At 35.1% G+C, this 24,397-nt stretch overlaps 1 protein-coding gene across 1 annotated transcript in view; it reads left to right on the top strand.

Moving 5' to 3' along the window:
* Nucleotides 1-1,223: 1,223 nt before the first annotated feature.
* Nucleotides 1,224-24,397, top strand: part of cckbra (cholecystokinin B receptor a) — a 29,411-nt gene continuing 6,237 nt past the window's right edge. The window contains exons 1-4 of the mRNA XM_046838269.1: nt 1,224-1,725; nt 7,400-7,648; nt 14,524-14,785; nt 17,769-17,896. Coding sequence (XP_046694225.1) covers nt 1,590-1,725; nt 7,400-7,648; nt 14,524-14,785; nt 17,769-17,896 — 775 coding nt within the window. The 5' untranslated portion in view covers nt 1,224-1,589. The remainder of the gene's footprint in view (nt 1,726-7,399; nt 7,649-14,523; nt 14,786-17,768; nt 17,897-24,397) is intronic.

Raw genomic sequence — 24,397 nt, 5'->3', positions numbered from 1 at the left:
TCTGAGTCCCGAACACTAATTAGAAGGCTGTTCCATAACTGTGGGGCTTTGTAAGAGAAACATCTGCCCCCTACTGTAATCTTCATTATTTTGAGTACCAACAAATAGCCTGCACCTTCTGATCTAAGTAGGTGTGGAGTTCGCTCAAATACTGCGACATGAGGCCATGCTTTATACGTCAGTATATATGCAATAAATTGTAATTAATGTGAGATTTAAATGGGGGCCAGTGTGTACTAATTAAAACAGGGGTGATCCTGGTTCTGGGATCAACTCTTGCTGCTGCATTCTGGACTAACTGAAGCATATTTATGCACTTACTAGAAAATCCTGCCAGTAAAGTGTTACAATAGTCTCATCTCGATGAAACAAAAGCATCCAGATCCACCATGGCGCTAGCCACAATAAAGCAGGAAGAGCGTGAGATGGTTCTGCTTCCTGTACTTGTTTAAATAAATAAATAAATAAAGTCTGTATACATCTGTACATTTTCATGAAAATAATTCCATGCTCGCTTTATGATGTTTTGCCACAGAATACATATTGGACTAAATATTACACCCATTAAACCCAAATCCACTTTCAGGGTCTGTTTTTTTAATTCTTCATTATTTCTTTTTTATTTCATCAAAAAATCAAGAGTGTGCACCCTTTTGCAGGTTGACACACGTTCGTAGGCCGTCCTTTCTTTTTTCCTCTTCATTCTCTCTTCCCGTTTTGCCCACTGGATGGAGACACAGACCTCTAATTTTATTTATTTATTTTTTTAAACCTTCTTCTGTGAGAGTGGGATCTCCTGAGAATATATTATTCCATAATCTCAGATGGTGCATTCCTTTGTAGTGTCGAGGTTCCCCTACACACACACACACACACACACGCGCGACATCCTCTCACCCACCCAAGAACCCACCAACCTACGCACGCACGTGTTTGCATTACTGTCAGTAATGCAAATGCGTGGACCTTCTAGTGACATCATTATTGTTATAATATTATTCTTATAATTCATTCTGCATTGAAGGTAATCCTGAGTTTCTTCTCATCTATCTCTTGGTCACCAACCACAAGATGAAACCTGTCAGACTGTATCTTGAGTCCCACCAAGACACACACACACACACACACACTCGCGCGGGCGCGCGCACTTCTGGCCCTCCCCAACAGCACACACACTGAGAGAACATCCTCTGTACATCCTCAGTAGCGCTTTAAGCCTCTCAGCCACAGTGTTTTGCGCACAGACTCGGTGCGGAGAAGTTCAAGAATGTTACCACGGAGTCCATCATTCCTGCATCGGCTCTGCATTACTGCACATCTCTGCATCATTATTATTATTATTAATCATTATTAATACAGTCTACGCGCTTTTCGTTTTCTTTTCTTTTTTCCCCCTTTCTTTCTTCCTTTTTTTTTTTTTTTTTTGGGAAAAGTCAAGCGTATCTGAATCATTTACAGACAGTATTTTTTTTTGCTCAGTCCAAGCCAAGTGTAAGATTATAACCTTCTAGTTTGGATTTTTTTAATTATTAGTCATTTAATTTCTTATCATATAAACCAGCCTGGATTCGAATCTGGATTCGGTCAAAATGAATGAAAGTGGCACAGTGTGGGAGTGGGCGAGAGCTCCAGCAGGTTCTTCATTCAACCTGTCCAGCGTGGAAACCAACGGCACCTCTAGCAATGCGTCAGTATTAACCAAACTTCAAGCCACAAAATCTAAAGGTGAGCTTTAAAAAAAAAATCCCATATTCATATGCTGTTTTATTTTATATATAGATATATGTTGATTCTTTATTCAGTACATTGCATGAGTACATGCCTAATGATCATCTGATAGATCTGATATCTGGGAAACTCTACAATGTGTCTACAGTGAAGTAGGATGTTCATGTCCAAAGCTCGATCCATCAATTAACCAGTGAACCATTGAGAAACCATTCCCCCCTCTAAATGTGTGCGATCAGGCAAAACGTTGTTGGTTATTTCATGCCATGATCATGATCTTGGGCTTTTTATGCCTGGAAATTTTTGGCCGAATTTGAGAGACTATATTCTTGCTTCAATGTGCATTTTAAAGGATAATAAGATTATTGTGATTTGTGATTTTAACCAGAAAGTATATTGGTCTATCCATCCCGAGAACACGGTTTAATGGTTTCTATTATATATTCTTGCTGAAAACTGTCTTTACACAAAACCTTTATTCAATTCAATCTAAATAAACCCAAAATCTATATTGTTGCAATCATGTAATTACTGATTCTCTGAATTTTTTTTTGTGTTTGCAATGCAGTGAAATCCATGGTCTTTAAGGAAAAACAGCACACCAGCATCTCTGTTTCTCTATGAATTTCTTATGTATACATATGGAACTGCCATAATTTAGTTTCTGCACAGCATTTCCTATCTTCATTAATTCAGATGTGTAGGCTGCTTGAAAATAATGTATTTGCAATACAAATGTAAGAAAAAATGTAAATGATAACATGAAGCAGTCTGTTGCACATGCAATTCAAGGAGGACACCGGAATTTTCTGAAATATAATGTCCTTATTAACAACGACATGAAAACCCATGGCGAAAATGTTAAAACCTTTATTACAGTGTATTATTTTATTTTGTAAAAACCCAGTTTAAAAAATTTCATGCCTTTATATCAGTCTTGTATTCTTATAAAAATGGTTTCATCTGGAACCCTCTCTGTTTTACTTAAACTGTATATACAACCATATATAATTATAGAATATTCCAAGTTGAACTCTTTATGGAAGCTTATTTGTCTATGGAGCCCTTGAGTCTAGGAGTTTGAAAAAGCATGGCATGCCAAATTGCAATAAAATTATTGTCAGATCACAGTGAAGTCAATATGAATCTCAGCAATGCGTTAATGAATGTTCTATCGGTCATTTGGAATCTTTATACTGTAAGTGTGACAATGCCTTCGCATTGCAAGAGAAGATAAAGCTAATTAATACTAAATAGTAAGCATAAGGCCATGCAGGCAATATTACCAATTCACTCTTACCATTCGTATATTATGTTTTTTTTCTTTTTTTTTTTTAAATCTTGAACAAAAAAGATCAAATTTTATACTCCCTAACGTTTCTTTAACTGGTCTGTCTAGAGGAACCAGCTGTGTTTTCCTATGAGAGGATTACAATTAGAGACTCTTTAGGAAGCTAAGAAACTAACTATCCAAAGAACCATTGAAGCCTTTTTTTGCCTCCCTATGTTTCATAATTACAACAATTTTGTCATCATCATTATCATCAGTTGTTGAATGAGTGCACACAGAGCTACTACAGCCAAAAATATACGCATGCTCTCCGTGCTGTGTGAATCGTTTTGCCGTTCTAGTGGTTGGCTGCCTTTGCATTACACTATCATTTCCAGTCCTTTCATTCAAATAGTGCTCGTTCATTGATATTTGTTGAGTCTACATGTTCCTTTTCATTTTCAAATAAAACCAGTAAAACAACCACAATTCTTTATGAAAAAGAAAAAACTTTTGAGCTGCTGTAATGTACTTCCAAAATATTAGGGTCTTAGTGTAAGAGAAATATTAGGTTAGAGCCATCCAGGCATTGAACTGGAGCCCTGATTAAAACTATAAAACACACTCCATTCCCATTGCAACAGAGATGGGAGAATGTGTAAGAGAGAGAGAGAGAGAGAGAGAGAGAGAGAGCATATAAAACACTGATGCATGTCTGTGCTCTGCAATTATTAGGTATATAATGTCAGCCACACGTGCTAAAGTGCTGGGCTTCTGAACTGCATAAAACGGGAATGATGTATTACATACCCTGCTTCTGCCAACACCCTGTTGATAATGGAAAATTTGCCCGGTCTCACGAGCACAGTCACAGATGTGCAGCAAAATTGGTGTATAAATTCACAATGACGTTAGGGACACATAGTCAAATGAATAGGTCAAAAACATACAGAACAACAAGGTGAAGAGTGAGACATCTGTTGCCCATGCACAATGATGCATTGCAATGTTAATAGTCTTTGTTTGTATGCAAAGAATGCTCAATCAACGTAAATCTAATTCAACCGAAGTATAATATAACTGATTAACAAAAGGGGGATTTTGGTTTGTTTTTATACATCTATTAATGTCTATGAAAATATTTTAAAACCCTAAAACGAATCTTAATTCATAGCAATCGCTAATACATTTCATAACGACTGTTCTGTCTTTATCTCATCCTTTATTCCTTATTTGTTTCTTTTCTATTCACTTTTTGTCTTTTGTAAATTCTTGTAATTTTATGGCCATGTTATATGAGAGGTACTGACAAATATGATTCGCACCATAGTACTTATCTAACTCCCTATATCAGGTAAAGTATTAGAATCTGAATCAGAATCTATATCACATAAGATGGTGGTAAAAAGCTTTTCCAATAACACAGACTAAATTGAAACAAAGTAGGGAGATAGGTATAGAGGAAAATACAAAAAAAAGCATGAATACAGCAGATACTATAGAGTGTGTGCAATCTGCATTATACAGATGAGTCGTATTTACAGAACAGACAAATAGAACAGACTGTTCTAGAACAACACATGTTCTGTTTTCGTTATGCAGTGAAGGCGTTTGTGTTTGAGATCAGAAGATGAATATGAAAATATAGTTCTGAATTTTAGCTTTTTGTTTTCTGGTGTTTTAAATTGAGATACTAAATAACTAAAGAACAATGATCATACATAATGAAATATATGTGACTGACAGGTGTTGACCAGATGTGCCGTGTTGGATAAGTTGTTTAAAACAAGTAATAGCTTGGAAGCTCTATTCTTAATTTAAGCCCTGAGTTTCACATATGAAGACAAGCATTTGTTGGTAAAAATGGATAAACTTACATGAAAACCAGAGGGTTGTCTATGTCTTATTTAAGCCACATTGAATCTGACATTGAATAGGCCAGCCAAGGAAAACAACAGTAGCTGACAACACAAACTGGCTGTGAAGAAAAACCCAGAAACAACTGTTTAAAACCTACAAACAACAAACAGGCAGGGGTGAAGGCATCACAATCTACTGTTTGAAAAAGATTTTAAGAGTAGAAATATAGAGGACATAGCACAAAATGCAAACCACTCATCAGCAGTAAGACTTGTGAGAATTTCCACTGGTTAAACCAACCAAGAGATCTCACCCAAACTGAGCATGCATTTCACTGAATAGAGAATCCTTTTCGAACAAAATCAACTGAAAGCAGCTGCTTAACAACTACAAATATAATAAAAAAAAAAGGCAACAGTCTGGTGATTTTAGTGGACCACTGTTTTGATGCAATTACTGTTACCAAATGTTAACTGTTATTCACTATAGTTTAGATTAAGGCTGTTTACGCTTAGAATTATTATATTTCACACCAAATATGTGTTTAAATTCTTTAACACATCCAGATATAATAGAAAGATATAGATATATAGATAAATATAAGGAAAAACTAGCTTAAATTCAGAATTTCTCATTCATTTCGAGATCTTTAGCTATTGTGTGGAGCTTGGCCTTGCCAGACCAATACTTTCTGAGAGCACTGGTTTTCATTATTTATATAAATTCTTAATTCGAACAATAATACAAAATTTTGCCTTCTTTCATGTTTTTCTTACAGACAGTAAATAATCAAAGCAATGAAGATTAGCATTTTAAATCGTATTTTACATCAAGATATAAAAAATGTCAACATTTGGAAATGCAGCACTACTCACCACACTAGGAATTGTGGCATAGATCCTTAACCGTTTTAAATAGTTTAAAATTGCAGCAAGCATGGTTAGCTTGATTAATAGGGCATGTTCCATCCTTAATGGCAAAGCTTAGCCCTACTGACTGGCATTAATTAAACAAAACTTAAAACTGCCCAAGCCGATCTGGATCCTAGGTAAACACCCTTTAACTCAATCAGTGTTGTCAGTTCTTGCAACGGAGAAGACACAGAAGCTGTGTAAGAGAGGTTATTAGTAAGAGACTGACAGAAAAGGCATTTAGTGTGCAGTTCTTGCAGTCTTAAAAATCACTAAAATACTGTACATGAACATTGGGTTTATCTCCGCTGCAGTCACACGCTGAGGAAAGAGCAAACTGGGTGTCGGAGTTGCTCAGTTAGAAAACTGGAGGTACGATGCATAAAGTAATTTATAGTTCATGGACCTGAATAAACAAAGTGGCATCTAATATGTTTAGAAAACCCTAAAGGCTTTCTGTAAACAATATTTTTTTTCTCTACTGTTTTATAATTCATTGCTAAAGGCAAAATCAGGATTTTAAACAGGCTTTGACATCCCTAAAATGAAAATAGTTTGTACAAGATAAAGAATCAGCGGTGAATTCTCAGAATACAGCATGGTCTACAACCATGGCAGCCAAGAACTACAACACATAGCCCTCACAGATTCTCTCACGTTCACGTTCACCAGATTGCACTCAACTCAATCACACTCACACAATATAAGCACTATATATTTCATCACATGTACATTTACACAGGAAATGTTATAAATATTGTAACACAGATTACAATGACTATGTTCAATGTGAGAAGCATCCAAAATGTGGATTTTCAACGGTATATAAACCACTAGCACTAGTGGAAGATATAAAGTGTAGACTAAAGATTTTTCTCCGCTTTGCTGTCAAATGTAATACTATGTATCATAAAAGCAAAATCAAGTTTTAGTTTAATCTCAGATTAAGCCACTTAGCTCAACCATTATTATTTGACATTTTAAAAAATAGCACTTGCTTCAACGCATCTAATTATTTAGCATTTTATTTTTGTTCATTGAGCAGTAAAAACTTTCGCCCATATTTAAAATGACCTTCAACTGTCTTGGTAGCATTTAATTTGTAGTTGCATCTGGGCCCTGAATAATGATGTGTTCAGTTTCAGTAATAAATCTCTGTATGTGTGCATAACTCAAATCAAATACAGCTCAGTATGATTTGTGCTGTGTGAAAATGAAACTCCTGAGAACAATTGCAAAAGCTGATTACTTCAGTCATTGCCCAGATGTAATCAGAGCGGATATTTTTTTCTCGTCACTATCCACATGATTGCTCCTGGGTGCCACATCTGTGATAAAGATGATCCAAATTCTCCAAATCACCAAGGCACCATAAAGTGTAGCACAGTGAAGGTGGGGTTGGGTGTGAGGATGCAGTGGCCGAGGAGTTCTTTTATTACAAGTGACTAATGTACTCTGACACCAGCTTAGGTTATTTTGACAAAGGCAATTGGCTTTTTGATTAGGACTCAAATGAAAATCCCACTGACGTCCTAACATCCCTGACTAAGCTTAATTTTGCTCTAGTGTTTAAAAGATCAAATTATGTCAGTCATGATGTGACTCTTCTTTCTTTGCTTCCTTCCCTCAGAAATGTACTCTCTGCGGATCCTCCTCTACTCTCTGATCTTCCTCCTGAGTGTGTTTGGCAACCTGCTGATCATCGTGGTGCTGGTGGTGAACAAGCGCATGCGCACCGTCACAAACTCCTTCCTACTCTCGTTAGCCGTCAGTGACCTCATGATGGCCGTCTTCTGCATGCCATTTACCCTCATCCCTAATTTGCTGGAGGACTTCATTTTTGGAGCCGCCATGTGCAAGACCGTTACCTATTTCATGGGTGAGGCTCTTTCCATTTCACCTTCCACTACCTACCGCTTTTCACCGATTTATAGAGGATTTGAGAGGATTTTAATATTATATGTTTGCATTTCTTGTAGCATAAATAGGGTTGTGCTATATTAATTTTAAATAAATTTGAACTCCAAATAACATTTAATTGGAAAACATTTTTACCAACATTCCAGTTGAACCACAAACTACACATTATAGAATTAGATTAAAGTAGATTAGTTAATATAACACACGATTCTTAATTTTTTATTATTTTTTTGACACTACTACTAGTCCAAAGCTGAAGTTTGAAGTTAAAAAAAGGCACAGACTTATCTCGACTTTAACCTTTAAAATGTTTATACAAACTAAGTTGTGTATTTTTACCTAATGTGTAATCTTGTTTTGACTTAAAGTAGACAAAGTAACGTAATGAGAATTACTTTCTAGGGAATGTAGAGAAATCCCAAGTAATGAAAGGCAAAGATACATATGAGGGTTGCCAGTTCATTAAAGTTGAACTACCACAAAAAAATTGATTTCTGAAGCAACAAATGACAAATGAAAGCTTACTAAGCAAGACAGAAGAGGAAGAGGAGCATAGAGTGATCAGAGGGAAGCAAAAGTCAAATAATGGACAAATATTGAGGGATTTATAAATGGAAAATGAGATTTCGGAGTATGGTCTTGGGATCAGGTGTGGGTAAGAATCCAGACATTTGAAAACTCGATAGTTGGGAGCTTGTGGTGTGAATTTGAATTGCTTTGTGCAAGTATAAATTTAATAGCACCCCAACATTATGTTGTTATATACATTAATTCTCCTGGAAGCTTGGATAAATGATTATGTAGTAGAATATGAAAGTAAATTCAAATATTATTTACATTACAAAAAAGCCAGTTATGACCACTGTTTATATAAAATTGACTTTCCCTTCTATATTGCTAATACTGTATCTCATATATTAAAAGCAGAGGTGGGAAGAAACAAAGTACAAATACTTCGTTACTGTACTTAAGTAGATTTTTCTGGTATCAGTACTTTACAACTTTTTACTTTCACTCATTACATTTTGACACAAATATCTGTACTTTCTAAGATATACCTTTTTTCATCCCACATTGGGAAAATTTCTGAACTTCTGAAATTTCTACTTCATTTTCAAAACAGGGTTGTTACTTTTATATTTTTTATAATTATATAAAAATATTTTATATTTCTTTCTTCTAACTGCGTGCCGTTTTCAGCTTATCAACCTATTTCCTGTCTTTGTGCGGCTTTTTAATATACACTGGTGTATCATTTTCTGGCTTTCACACCACAGATGTAGACTAGGGTACAAAGTTACAATAAGCAGGGCAGAAGGCAACACGAAGTCTGGGGATAACGTGGATGAGACAGAGGGAGTCAGCGATGTAAACATGACTGAGAACATAGACATTCCTAATCATCATCATCTTTTCTCTGCTTGTGTTCTATATGGTGGTTGTTCAGTCTAGATGCATTCATTAGGTAACAAAATTTGCAATTGGTTTTGTATTAATATATTAATTAGGGCTGTCAGAATTAACGCATTAATAACATGTTAACACAAAATCATTTTAACGGTACTAATTTAATAATGCGTGATTAATGCAGCACTCATTTCTGTCTGACCATATTTATTAAAGATATAAGTAAATATAAAAGTGGCGAAAACCTTCAGCGCAACATGTGTTTATTCACGACGTCCTTTCTTTCAGATATGAACAAATAAAAAAACTATTTAAAATTATTTTTAATCTGTAAACATTTGTTTTACTGATGCACTAAGTCTTAATTCAGCACCAAAATCTGCCCTGATTCACACAATTAACCCTCTGGGGGTCGACAAACACGGCAGCACGTTTTGAGCAGTTTTTTCTCATAACGCAGAACCAAACTTAAATTACTCTGACTCTTTTTATCGTACAGATAAGAGCTATACATCATTCGAATCTGTAAAGGGTCTACTTTTATTTACTCTTTATAACAAAATGCTGTGCTTTTTTTAAAAAGAGAAAAGAGAAAGCTCTCTGCCACCTCTCTTCACAAACACACAAATAAAACAACCTGAATCTCAGTGAATTCTTGACTCACCATTCTTGTATCACCTCATTAACCATCCGTGTGGAAACAGCAAATGTTCTGTTTGGTGTCTTGATGATTTATGTAATTAAAAAAACCATAAATACTTTAAAACATTACCAATAATATTTTTTCATCATGCTCTATGTTGAGGATAGTTTCACTAATAATAAACATACATTTGCATAAAGCATCCATATTTGTCGAAGTGCATGTTGATTAGAGTATTAAAAATCGAAATATTAATTCAAGGTACAGTTAGAAGAATTAAAATGTGCGATTAGGTTGCCATTTATCGTAAGTTAACTCATGACAATAATTTGCTTAGTTGCGATTAAATATTTTATTCGATTGACAGCCCTATTACTAATATGCTGTGAGGTCCATTTGACACTAAAACAGGTAGTACTGAATAGAACAGCCTTTATTTATCACATATATATTACAGCACAGTGAAATTCGTTCTTCATATTTCCCAGCTTGTTTAGAAGCTGGGGTCAGAGCGTAGGGTCAACCATGATACAGCACCCCTAGAGCACAGAGGGTTAAGGGGCCTTGCTCAAGGGCCCAAGAGTGGCAGCTTGGCAATACCAGGGCTTGAACCCCCAACCTTCCGATCGGTAACCGAGCATCTTAACCACTAAACTACCACTCCTCTTAAAATTACTGTAGTAATGGTTACTTTTTACTTAAGTACATGTCAGAGCCCAAACCTTTTTACTTTAACTTGAGTAAAAAAACGTATGGTCAGTACTTCAAAGTTTAATATGAGTATCTGTACCTTTACTTAACTGTGCACTTTTGCCACTTCTGATTAACAGCAATAATAAATAAGCAGTGATTAAATTGGGATTTAGAAGGCCGGTGCTTTAATATTAAATTAAAACAAGTTTTTATTTATGATGATTCATAATTTGACTAGGTTCTTTTTGGAGAGACATTTTGCTCATGTTCTGCCATCAAATTGTCCAAATATTTCTTGATGAATTTTCTGGCAAAGATTCAGTAAAGCTGTATACAGTGAATTATATCATTAATGCAATCATGATGCTGTTTACATTTCTAACACTTGAATGTACCTGATAACAAACCATGCAAATAACATTTAATTTTTTTTCCCAATTTTAGTATAAATAAGATATGCAAAAAAGTCATTTGTTATTTTTTGTACTGTTTTGCATTGCATGCTGTTGAATTTTGATCCCTTACACCGTTTTGTATGAGACAGCAACAGTTACTATTTTAGGTGTTGTGGACTATACTATTTTCTCAGCTTGACTATGTTCTGTGGGCTGAGAAACTAATAACGAATGAAGGGTTGTCATACAATTCTTTGTTTGAAGTATGGTGAAAATATAGCTTTGTTTTGTAGGCAGCAAATTACATCCTGGCCTAACAAAAATGTTCACCAAGCTGCGATCATAATAATATTTCCTTGATGATGAATATGATCATGGAAACACTAATGCTGATTTAAATACTCGCAGTAGGCATGCCGTACAGTAATCTGCCTCTGGACATTAAAGATAACTTTTTAATGAGGGTTGAATTTGAATCAGTAGTTCCTGCCTAGTGGAATGTCAGACCGCCAGGCTTAATTATCAATTTGTTTAGAATGTGAAGATCAATTTGAATGCAGTGTTATTAGTTTTATGATTATTATAGTTGCCTGGGCAACATGGCATCCATGGATCCTTGGAAGGAGGAGAATGATTTAATAGATTTTATGAACTAAGTTGAACTAGATGCGCTATTATGTAGGAGAGCAAGCAGAAATAACACTGATAAATGAGAAGTTAGTGGAAGCTGTCTTCAATGCTTTATTAACTACAACAAAAACAATTGCCCCATAAAACATGTAGGCCATTATTGCTTGATTTCGATGCATCACAAAAACACAGCATTGCCTAGATACAATTCGTGCGCCTTAATGTGAAAGCACAGACCATTGAACACTAGTAATACTTGTACAAATACAAATTGTTTCAATTTCTCCCATAGCCTGAGAGAGTGTGGAACAGATCAAGAACAGATGTAGGTTGCAGATTTTAACAAGCTACATCTTTGCCGAGTTTCGAATAGGCTTTTAGTGCAGAGTGTAAGATTGCAATTGCGGAAATTATCACTTTATTGGTACAAAAAAATAGTTATTTTTAATCACAGCTTGGCACTGTGGTGGCACCCTTTGGGTCACTCCTACAGTGCCATGTGTCCAGCCTTGAGTCAGAGGAAGAGTGCTGCTGTCAGTCTGCGGGAAAGAATGTTCTGTCACATCCTACAGCTATGGTCACGGTTTCTTGCTTGTTCCTGGTTTATGTTGCTCTCCTCTACCACATTTGTTTAAGGTAGCCTTCGGGCAGGCTGGTTTTCATCAGCCACAAGCAGTCAACAAACCATTACAACTCCCTCCAACCATTGATTTTTGTGTCTAATCTCTCAGGCTATGTTCGTTAATGTCTGCCCTTAAGGACATGAAAGGCCATCAAAGTCATGCCAAATAAAGGTGCAGTGTCTATAGGAGATGTGGACTACTACTGTCTTTAAGTGTAGCCTGCCATTGTTCTGCTGTTTAATTGCAGTCACATTAAACTGTGTTTTGCACATTGTATAAGTTCCTTCAAGAAGAAGCGAGACAGTCATAAAGCAGCTATTGTCCATGCTTAACTTACCACAAGTCTTTTCCTTATACTCTGACCCCCATACATGAGAAATCTGGCCTTTTTTAATATATAAAACCCATCATCCTTTTTAGTGAAGATTATACAACTGCTGAATAGGCAATACATAAGGATGTTTGAGACAATTTTAGACACCACCCCCCACCCCCGTCCCCCAGCTATTAAATGATTTACACGCTGAACTTGTTCAAAATTCTCTTCAAGCTTCATTGCTTTTCTTCATAAAAAGCTTCATTTTATTTATTTGTTATCTGGACTCAAGGGAGGAAGCACTTAAGCTTCAGGGGAATTTTGAGATCTTTTTTCCCTTTGACACAAACTTAAAAGTTCCAGAACGAAAATCGATCAATTAAAAAAAGAAATGTTTTGAATTGACAATTTACAAGGAGCACTTAATGGTTTTGGAGAACACTTAGTACTTACTGTTGTATTCTCCAAAACTCTGGGACTTCTGCGGTCAGGAAGGATAGTTCTATAGAAAAGCGAAGGAGCATCGATTAAAAATACAAATCACGGAATATATAATAATAATGTTTTCTTTAAACTTTGCCGGACCTATCCATTTGTGGTATTTGCAAAATGCTTATATTAGTAATATAAAAAATTAATTTACCAGCCAATTAAAAAGAAAAATCTGTACACCTGTGTATTCATGCAGTTATCCAATCAGACAGTCATGTTGCAATTATGCCAAGAGTTTTAGTTAATATTCAAATCAATCATTTCAATTAAAAAAAATTTTATCTCATCTATTTTGGTGTTTATTGCCAGATGGCCTGGTTTGAGCATCACAGAAAATGCTGGAATGCTGAAAGTAAAGCTGCAGTAACTCAACTAAACACTCCTTATATCCATGATGAACAGAAAAGCATCACCATATGGATGGGCCACAACAGCAGATAACCATATGAGGTTCTACCTCTGTCAGCCAAGAGCCGGAATTTGAGAGTGGGAACAGGCCCACTGAAGCGGACAGCAGAAGATTGGAAAAAAGATTTCCTGGTCCTTTTCCAGTCATCAAGTCTTCAGTTTTAAATGAGCCTGTCCCTGCTGTTGTTGCCAATCTGCCTCAAGTTTCGACATGTTTTGCCCGTAGAGATGCTTTTCTTCAACCTAGGGTTAAAAGAGTGGTTATTCTTGAGCTATCATAGACTTTCTGTCAACTTGAACCATTCTCCCCTGACCTCTCTCATCAAAAAGACATTCCCAACTGTAGTTTTCTTTCCCCCATACCTTTCTGTGTAAATTTTAGAGACTGTTGTGTGTGAAAAACAACAACTTTTAGGAGAAAAGAAGATGAAATACTCAAACCGCCTTGTACCAACAACCATACTTCAGTCTAAAACAATGAGGTCATTTATTTTTTATGCTCTGATGTTTGGTGGGAAAATTAACCAAGATTTAGTTTTTTTTGAACTACTGATTTGATTGGATAACTGCATGAATAAACAGGGGTTCCCATAAAAGTCATAACTAACATTTTTGTATGTGACTCATTTGAATTTTTCTATTATGAAAACAGTAATGTGAATGATATAAAGGTTATTTAATAAGAAATATCCACATTACGATATTGACGCAAAATAGAACACAACACACAAGACTTGGTAGAACAGATTAATATTGAATTCATGCTTCTTGCTGCATTCTTACAAGCAAACCCTGCGGAACAACTGGCTGATCAAGCCTGCGTATACATATTCATATATGCAAAAAATGTTATGATGGGAATGCGTTCTAGTGGCATGTGCTGAAGCATGCCATTTTTTTTTCTATAAGCCAATTAAAGCTGAACAGCCTGCTTAACTTTTCAAAGTGGTAAGTATAATAGTTCTAATAATAACCACTGTATGATATTAAAACAGGAAATAAACAGGAATATCATGGTCATAAAGAGTACATCCAGCCTTGTCATAAAAGGCAGAAGCATAAGATCATGTAAAAAATATGTATCACAGAGATAAAAGATTGCCTGATCACACTTAAGGCAAGCATTATTACAGATTTCTTGATAAAAGATGTTGTCGCTTAGTTACGGCGGCGTTTCTGTAAGCTACTTATCACATGTCTTGTACTTCCGCCCACAATTCTCCACAGGTATCTCCGTCAGCATTTCCACCTTCAGCCTGGTTGCCATAGCGATCGAGAGGTACAGCGCCATCTGCAACCCGCTGAAGTCACGCGCATGGCAGACCCGTTCCCATGCTTACAAAGTCATCGCTGTTACCTGGGTGCTGTCGTTGGGCATCATGGTACCGTATCCGATCTTCAGCACTCTGGTGCCCTTCCCCAAATCCAACAACATCACTGCTCACATGTGTCGCCCAGATTGGCGTATAAGCCAAATGGAACAGATTTGGTGAGTGAGGACCCAGCATGATTATCCTAAAGAATTTGCAGTCAGCCAGCCAGATCTTGCACATGACTGGAAATTTTATGAGTTATAGTGGATTTCAAATAAATCAAGTGCTAAAAATAGAGCTAGTATGCTGCCTTTAACTTTGAGATGTTTTTTGCTGATTTATATATATATATATATATATATATATATATATATATATATATATATATATATATATATATATATATATATATATATATATATATAGTCAAGAGTTATTTATTTGTCATTTGCAAAGTTACACCGGGGTCACTCGGCACTAAAATGATTGTGGCAGTGTGCAGATTCAGACAGCAACAGCACCAGTTCATATTAGAGATGAACGAATATTTAGACATGAATGATGAAGCTGAAGCTGTAATGTAATAGGGCAGATGAAAGCATTGGTGGACAACATCAGTGAAAGCGACATGTTATTAAGTAAAGCGGAACAGCTTTAATAGTACAAGTACAATTTAAGAATACAAGTACACTAAATATAAGTAGTAAATCAGTATTGCCAATATCTAAGTGTCCTGTAGTGGAAGTAAAACGCCTGGTTGTCCATGATTGGATGAAACATGTAAGTACTTGCAAGACGGTGGTGTTGCAAACAAGTAGTGAGAAGGATGAGTGTAGTCTGTAATGACAAATCAAGCCTTTCTCAAGAACGTGTAAATGTACTTTAAGGAGTTCATTTCCAGTCAGTATCTCTCCTGTTCCACTGAGCTGGATACACACTGTGAACTAACCTCAATATACCTTTAACTATACGTTTCCTGTATTACAGCTCCCATCTTGTTTCCAGACTTGTTCTTAAATCCTTAATAGAGTAGATTTCTTTGTAACTCTCAATTAATTTAATGTTTTTTGATACTGGTTTGCACGATTGTATTGTCACAAATAATAATCAGAATATAAGAATATACATTACATTTACATTTCTTCAAGTGCACACTGACACAGAGCAGATTATGCTAATAATAATTATTCTAAATTCACAAATTGGGAATTGAAACCAAACATTGTCCAGTTTGGGATGCCATTTGTGTCCTAATGAGTGTATTATAGAAACTTTTTAAACATAGGCAAACTGTCCTTCACAACAACATATGTTTGAGATAAATACTGTACAATATGACAGCACTTTTTTCGTCTAAGCCAATATAATGGAATCACTAAAACTTCAAATCTTTAAATCTTAAAAACCCTAAAAAGTGACAAAAATCATATTCTCTTTGCACTACCGTGTGATTTAGTTAAACCTCCCAGGCTTGAAACAGCCTTTCCCCTTAATTATTCATTACAGTCAAGTACATCAAAAAAGGTAAATTTCAGTGTCCCACAATTACTCACCCAAACATATGAATCGTATGAAATTTTTGTAATATTTCACCAGCCACATATAAAATAACAACAACAAAAAAATTATTATAACATCCAAATTCCATGTAGATCACATCAAGAAGAAAAGTAAGTTTGTATTTTAGTTTTCTTGTTCTACTTAATTTTTATACACTGTCATTATTACCTACAGTATATTACTTTGCAAATACAACCCTGAAACAAAAATTATGTGTATGCAAATTATTAATTTACATATGAAATGTTTATGAAATTAATAGGAAGGCTTTAATAGTTCTTGAATGGTAAATGGATGCTCATTAACAGCATTTTTCAATGTAATTGCTAATTTGCATATTCTCTTTAGCATATGCTATAATAATAATATTGCTGCAATTTTCAAATGAAATTTTATTCTTGATTCTAACATTATGTTGATGCAGGTTTTCTAAGAGCCAATGTTGTAAAATAATAATGAAATAAAAATCAAGGGGTAAATTGTGGCCCAATTCATGGAGACAACCTGGTTTCACATTCTGAACAAAAGTAGCAGAGAATATCCGAATAATTGTTTCAGGGTCTTCTTTCAGACTTTTGGTGTGAAGTCAAGTGGGACGTTAAATAAATATTTAAGTGCGTTAAGTAGATTGTTAGGCATTGCTGTCTCTAAAACCATTGTGGTCAGTAAACTAGGAACACTGATCATTTAACAATGCGAATCATTTCCTGATTGTATTATTAGTTATTCTAAATGGAGATATTTTACGATTTAAGCACAAGAATATTTCTTCCAAATAGTGTCCTTGGCCATGCAGTACATCAGTTTTTCTTGATGATGTTCTTGACCCATCTCAAATCGACACTTTGAGACAGTTATTACCACAGACATGGGCCATGAGTTCACCTTACCAGTTGAGAGTGTGTTAAAGTCACCACACGAGATACGGCTTAAGGTTCACTTTGAACAAAAAAATAGAGAATAAAATAAAAAGAAGCTTCATCATTTTCCTGTGCCTTCATCAATTCACTTTCTGAAGCCCTTTTAAGACAGTTTTGCTTTGATTGCCAGTGCCCTGGCGACGAATTTGAAAGCCACATATGGATGAGGAAGACAAGTGTGTTTGAGTTCAAATGAATGCATAAAGACGTCAGAGAGATGAAAAAGACGAGCGCAAAAGGACCAGAGGAGACACATTCATGCAGCCCTCCCACGAATGTCATTTGAATACCACAATGAAATAATAACACCGACACGCTTTGTGTAATTTTTAGATACAAGCCATGATTCAGTTTAGATCTAGCAGATGTTAAGGCAGATGCTTATTGGTAACTGGCTACCAGTATTGCCAGAAATACATTAGCAGTTATTGTTGTGTTAAGTTTTTTTTTTTTCGGTGCTTGACTCAGTGTTTGGAGGTGGAGGCTTACACTAATTCAATAACTCTTTGGGCCTTTCAGTAATCAGCAAGGCCATATATCACTAACTGAGTTGACACAAGTACTGTACATGATAATTGCTTTAGTGGGTCTCATCTGCAGTTACTTTTTAAAGGTCTGTATTGATTCAGTTCTCTTTCATTTTTCTTTATTGATTTTTTTCTTTTAATCTCCCTCTCAGGTACGTCTTGTTGCTTTTTTTTCTGTTCTTCATCCCGGGTGTGGTAATGATCATTGCCTATGGCCTCATCTCCAGAGAGCTCTACCGTGGGATTCAGTTCGAGCTAGAGCAGAAGAATGACTGTAGAGGTGAGAAGCAAGATTATTTTAATAAAATTGACTAAAAATGCTTTGCAAGCATGTATTTTAATGCCTTACTTGTTGTGTAATGCTAAATGTCACCTATCTCAGGTTTTCATATGCAGCAAAGTATTATTAATGTACTAATTAACTATGCTGACGAATATACTGTATATTCAATAAATTGATAAATCAGTACATCTAAATGGCCACCATTTACCTGGTGGTAACAGCTCTGCATATGGATAAGCGCATCTTCCAGATGTCTATATGATGCATAAATTGAAGCTACATAATAAACTAAGATTTACTGTGTCAAAACGTCAGTGTGGCTCAGTACTAAGAGTTCATTCTCTCATTTCATTCTTTTTCTTAAAAACAACAGATCTTTGGTCAAAAATGCTTTTGCTCAAAGATAATACAGTGTTTATTAAACCCTAGAGTATTACATTGATTGCATTGAAGTGATTTAAACTAATCTAGCTTTAAATGTTAATTTAAAAAATCTTGTTTTTGCTAGCTACATTATCCCCACAAAATGTTGTCATGTCCTTTGCTATTATCATGTCCTTGTTTTAAACAGCAGCCAAATACTTTAACCAGTCATCCTTATAATGCAACAGACATTCAAATTAGCATTTTATTTAGCCTTATACAGTACAGACCAAAAGTTTGGACACACCTTCTCATTCAAAGAGTTTTCTTTATTTTCATGACTATGAACATTGTAGATTCACACTGAAGGCATCAAAACTATGAATTAACACATGTGAAATTATATATGGAATTATATACATAACAAAAAAGTGTGAAACAACTGAAAAATGTCGTATTCTAGGTTCTTCAAAGTAGCCACCATTTGCTTTGATTACTGCTTTGCACACTTTTGGCATTCTCTTGATGAGCTTCAAGAGGTAGTCACCTGAAATGGTCTTCCAACAGTCTTGAAGGAGTTCCCCGAAAGATGCTTGGCACTTGTTGGCCCTTTTGCCTTCACTCTGCGGTCCAGCTCACCCCTAAACCATCTCGACTGGGTTCAGGTCCGGTGACTGTGGAGGCCAGGTCATCTGGCGCAGCACCCCATCACTTTCCTTCTTGGTCAAATAGCCCTTGATGCCTTCAGTGTGACTCTACAATTTTCATAGTCATTAAAATAAAGAAAACTCTTTGAATGAGAAGGTGTGTCCAAACTTTTGGTCTGTACTGTATATATATATATATATATTTACATTTCTGTACAGAAGGAAGGGGAAAATAAAAGAAAATATAAAATATAAGCATACACAAAGAATTAGCCAAAATATTTTAAGAGGTATAGACACAAGTCTTTTATTTTTACATTAAAGCAATTATTAAGGTAAAAAAAAATGTGCAATTATTTATGAATATATTATCCGAAGGTGGTTTATTTGTGGAATTGGTTGACATTGTTCAGCAAGAAAAAGCAATCAACGTACTGTGGGGGAAAAAGGTGTGGGTGATAGACATAAAAGCAGGCATATCAATACCAGGTACTTCATTTGACAATGTTAAATTGCCTGTAATTATATTTCATACATTTTTCTTCCTTACAGTCACAAGGACCTTTCAAATCAGTTCTTTTGTTCATTTTTACAGGTTGTTTTCATTTTAAGCAGAAAATATTTTCACTTTTCAAAAGACCACTGAACGACTTTCATACCTATAAATACTGTAGAATCAATACAAGCTCAAATAAAAACTTTACAGTATTTGAAGATTATCTACACTGTGTCAGGATTATGGCCTTGAACTAGCTTTCCTATGCCACTAATTATGCAATCTGAATCACATTATTTGACCTTTGCATTTGTATATACAATAAGTCTCACTTTTCACAGTCTCACAGTTGTTGTTCCATTGCTCATGTTCAGGTTGGGTTTCTTTATTTATATTTAAATTTGTATTTTATAGTGTTGACATTTTGTTTGAACAGTTAAAGTATTGAAATCTTTTATATTGAAGTGCTGGAAGATTTGTATAAGATTCATATAAAAAATTGTTGGGTGAACCTGACACTGAAAAAGAGAAATAATAGAAAAGGGAAGAATGTTGATGTTTGGGAATGGCTGATTTGCGGCTGTTAGTTTGACTTTATCTATGTTAGTAAATGTAATAAACAATATATGCATTTGTCGTACATTTTATTAGATGTACACTACAATGCAAAAAAAGATGATATGGTGAGCTTTTAGATTAATGTAACAAATATACTGAATAAGAAATTAGCAAGAATTTAAAAATAGATAACATACAGTACATTAATTTGCTACAGTTTTCCTTTTGGTTTCTTTGAATGTTTAAGGCTTGTGGGTAAACTTGCTGACAGCTTTCCACAGGAAGAAGGGTTAAACAGTTTCTGCTTTAAACAGTTAGAAAGTAGAACCCAGACGTTTGTTGAATTTCACATCAAACTTTTTCTATTTTTTTCATCAAACAGTTCAATATAGCAAAAGTTAACATGGAAATGCTCATACAGGAAGTAATGGGACATTTGTTTGATGCTTGCTAATTTTTTTGATTATTTTTAAGACAATTAAGCTTAATTCTGTTTAATATAAATTTGCAAATGATTGCTGAAGTGTCATTAATTCTATCAAATATAATTTATAGCATTTTATAAATTCCATCCAGATTTTAATAATGCAGCTTTGTAGAATGTCAAGTCAAGTCAAGTTTATTTCTATAGTGATTTTTACAACGGACATTGTCTCAAAGCAGCCTTACAGAATTTAAGAGATAAACGATGTGTATTTATCCCTGATAAGCAGCCATTGTGACTGTGGCAAGGAAAACTCCCTTAGATGTTAGGAGGAAGAAACCTTGAGAGGAACCAGACTCAAAAGGGGAACCTATCCTCATTTGTGTGATATTAAGAGTATGTTTATAGTTTTTAAAACAATAAAAAACACAGGAGAGTGAGAACTAACATGAGCACTGGAATGTAAGATAGTGAGTAATGCCTATTCTACAGTCATATACATTCATTTAAGGTTATGGAACCAGGAGCTACTGAGCAACTCATAAAATAGCTGAACATTTGAGATCATCATAGATCCAACACCAGCTTGTATAAACCAACACATTTCATTTTACATATGCAGTAATACTGGCAGCAAAACAGAATCTCATTAATCTAATTCTGTTTTGTAAGTTGGTTTTCCTTTTATCAAAAACCTTTCTCACAGACAGAATTTATTTTAGTGCTTCTTTTCAGTAAATATGTTACAGTCGCCTTAGCTCTCATCTTTTTAAAGATGTCTGGTTCCAGTTTCTACAAAGGGGAAAAAAGTTTGTTGCATGTTTCTTTAGCTATGAAGTAGTGTAGCACTGTGCTCCAGTGTAGAATATAGGTTCAATAATGTAGTACAATACACATTATTGCTGGAAGGGAATAGTAGTATTTGTAATGTAAACCTAATTTGTGATGTTATGAATGGTCCCATATGGACAGCCATATTTGCCCTTGCCAAAAAAATAAAAGAAAAACTGTTTGGAAAACCCTAGTGTTTCTCTCCCAGTGAGAGAAAAGGTCTTCTGTAAGAGAACCCCTCCCCTCTCGCTCTCTCTCTCTCTCTCTCTCTCTCTCTTTCTCTCTTCCTCTGTTATATGTCTGCATATAGTCAAAGTCACTCAGGCATCAGCTCTTCCTCACAAGATTAAAAGAAAAACATTCACTGTGTAAATGTACACATAATTTTCCACAGAGTTGTAAACATACATTCATTACCCAGTCATTCTCTGAATCTCCACTTTCCATTTACCACCAGTGCCCTGCATGCCCAATACTCAGCCTTACTTCAGAGGATAATCTCACCTGGATCCTGTCCTGTGCTTTTACTCACAGTACACTCAAATTGAAAACCCTTTTGATACTTGCATAACACTGTTTGAATTTACAGTATACAATTGTGCAAGATTAATGATTTAGAGTTTGCGTTATAGTCTGGTTCCTCTCAAAGCATCTACAGTAGATCAACAACAGGGTTTTCAGCAAATAAAGTAAGAATAAACAGTGGTGGACAGTAATAAAGTAAATGTAATTCATTAGTGTACTTAAGTAGCTTTTTCACGTATATGTACTTTAATGAAGTATTTCCATTTGGGGAGACTTTTACTTTACTACATTTAAGAGTAAATTATAAAATTTTACTCAACTATATTTTACAAAATCAGTCCTTCCTATTTTTTTTAATAAGTGGATAACAACTTAAGTCAAGCACGCAGTAAGCCACCAATCAGGGTGCTCTGTTTTGAACTTGTTTTTATTGCCGCTTTGTGGTATTTTATTAGCAACAATGTACTTTACGGTTCAGCATCAGTTCAACAGGAAGAAACAAACATGTTTACACCTCACTGTTTCATGTGTTTCATGGCTTGTCCATGTAAAAATGCAGGTACACCCGGTTTATTTAAAACAGATTTGAATCCAAAACCATATTTGCATTCAAATCTGTTAAAAAATATGAGACGTGTGATACAGATGTACAATGTATGTATCTGAGTTTAAGCCACAATTCTGAACATGATTTTGAACCATTGTTTTCACCTTTAAATGAATTATCTCTTTAATGTATAAACAGTGGTGGAAACAGTGGTTGTTACTGTCTTCAATTACATTTTGAAGCATCTGTATTTTATCAAAATATTTTACATTCTGAAACTTTTAACCTCACTACATTTTAATGTGCAATATCTTACTAAAGTAAATACAGTAATAAAGTAAAAAAAGAAATGAATAAAATCTTACCTTTAAGTAAATACAGAAATTGCATTACATGATAACTTGTTGTGAGCCCGGTAACCTCACAGTTCTCTTGAGATTGTGTATAGAGTTCTCTTACTCTTACTCTCACACTCTGTGTGTATGTACCAATAGAAAACTCTCTCTTTAAAATGTTATAATGCACAGGAAAAAGCATTCAAAGGTACCTGCTTTCATTTTGTTTTTAACCTTTCACATGGGGTGTTTCATTGTACATTTGGAAGGCTATGGCTGATTTGATTTTGATTCTGAAGATTATGAGCATTACAGTTTGAGCTAATTAGCAAATCATGCAATTTCAATCTAATTACACAGTGACACATTAGATTGCAAATGAAATTGCATGTGTTTGCAGCGGCAACCAGAGTCTATACTGTACTTTGAACATGAGGGTTCGTTGGAAATACACTCCAAACTAGATTAAAAACAAATGAAATTATAAAGTGTAAACAAAGTCATTGTGCTGCAATTTAAATTTGTTTAAGCTTATGCATATTTACCATTCCAACAGTCAGTTCATACAAAGGTACTTTATTTCTTGGAGGCAATGCCAATGTACTCTTATTTCTCTTCCATAAATATTAACAAAGAAAAATTTACTGTATTTATCTTATGTTCCACCCTGGTTTAGATATACAGTATGAGTACCACCACTGATATAGTATCTATAATGAACTGTACATTATTAGTGTATACTAAATCGCAGTTTTAGCAGCTATTATCTTAAGGTTGACTGTTTATGTATAAAACATACTGTAACTTCTACATAAGTTGTGCATGACATAAAACTGAAAAAATATTAATAAACATTTTGTGCATCAATTTTCTAGTCACCAAGAGCTTCTGCAGGTGTAATGTAGCCCTATGATCATCTAACACAGACCTGGGCAAACGATGGCCCCATTTCAATATCTCGGAGAAAGACCCACGGATAGCGATTTGCAAAACATGCAATGCTGAAATTTCTGCAAAGGGGTGTATCTACAAAGAGTTTCTCCACGTCAGGTTTAATTTATCACCTGCATCCAAACGTCCCAATTGCCATTCTAAATATGAGAAGAATACGGCGCAGAAAAGTAAAGTCAATTCGAGCACGTGCACTCCGTCTGTAGCGGACGTTTTTGAAAAGGCAGGAAAGTTTTCCAGTGATGGTGCCAAGGCAAAAAACAAAAAACTATGGAATTCATTGCCTTAGATCACTGGTCGTCGATCGACGGGTTGATCTTTGAAACATTCCCTGTAGATCCCGAAAATAATATTTATTACAATATAATATAATATGTGCGTATGTGCGTGCGTGAGCTGTGAGTGAAGGTGAACAGCGACAAGTGACGCCAACCAGGTTACCCTCAAGATGTCAACTCACGCTAAGAAAAGTTGTTGTTTTTCATTGTTTGTGGAGATTGACAAGTAAAAAATAAATTGCACTGATTCAATAATTGTTTTTGTTTCCTTATTTGACCTATACACCACAATTTCACATTGCCTAATATAAATATTCACATAGTTTTATTCTTCCGATTATTATTACCAGAGATTTAAAATATATAATTTAGTGCATTTTACAATAGAAGAAAGTTAAGCAGAATTAAGTTCAAGTTAACGTTAGTGTGGCCCTCTGACACAATTCAAGTTTCTCATGTGGCCCCTTGTAAAAATTAATTGCCCACCCATGATCTAACACAAGTGCAGTAAAATTATGATGCTAAGACTTAATGGTCAAGGCT

Source organism: Silurus meridionalis, chromosome 24 (genome assembly GCF_014805685.1).
Source record: "Silurus meridionalis isolate SWU-2019-XX chromosome 24, ASM1480568v1, whole genome shotgun sequence".
NCBI classification, from domain to species: domain Eukaryota; kingdom Metazoa; phylum Chordata; class Actinopteri; order Siluriformes; family Siluridae; genus Silurus; species Silurus meridionalis.
The sequence above is the reverse complement of the archived record's forward strand: the minus strand, read 5'-3'. Positions and strand labels throughout refer to the sequence as shown.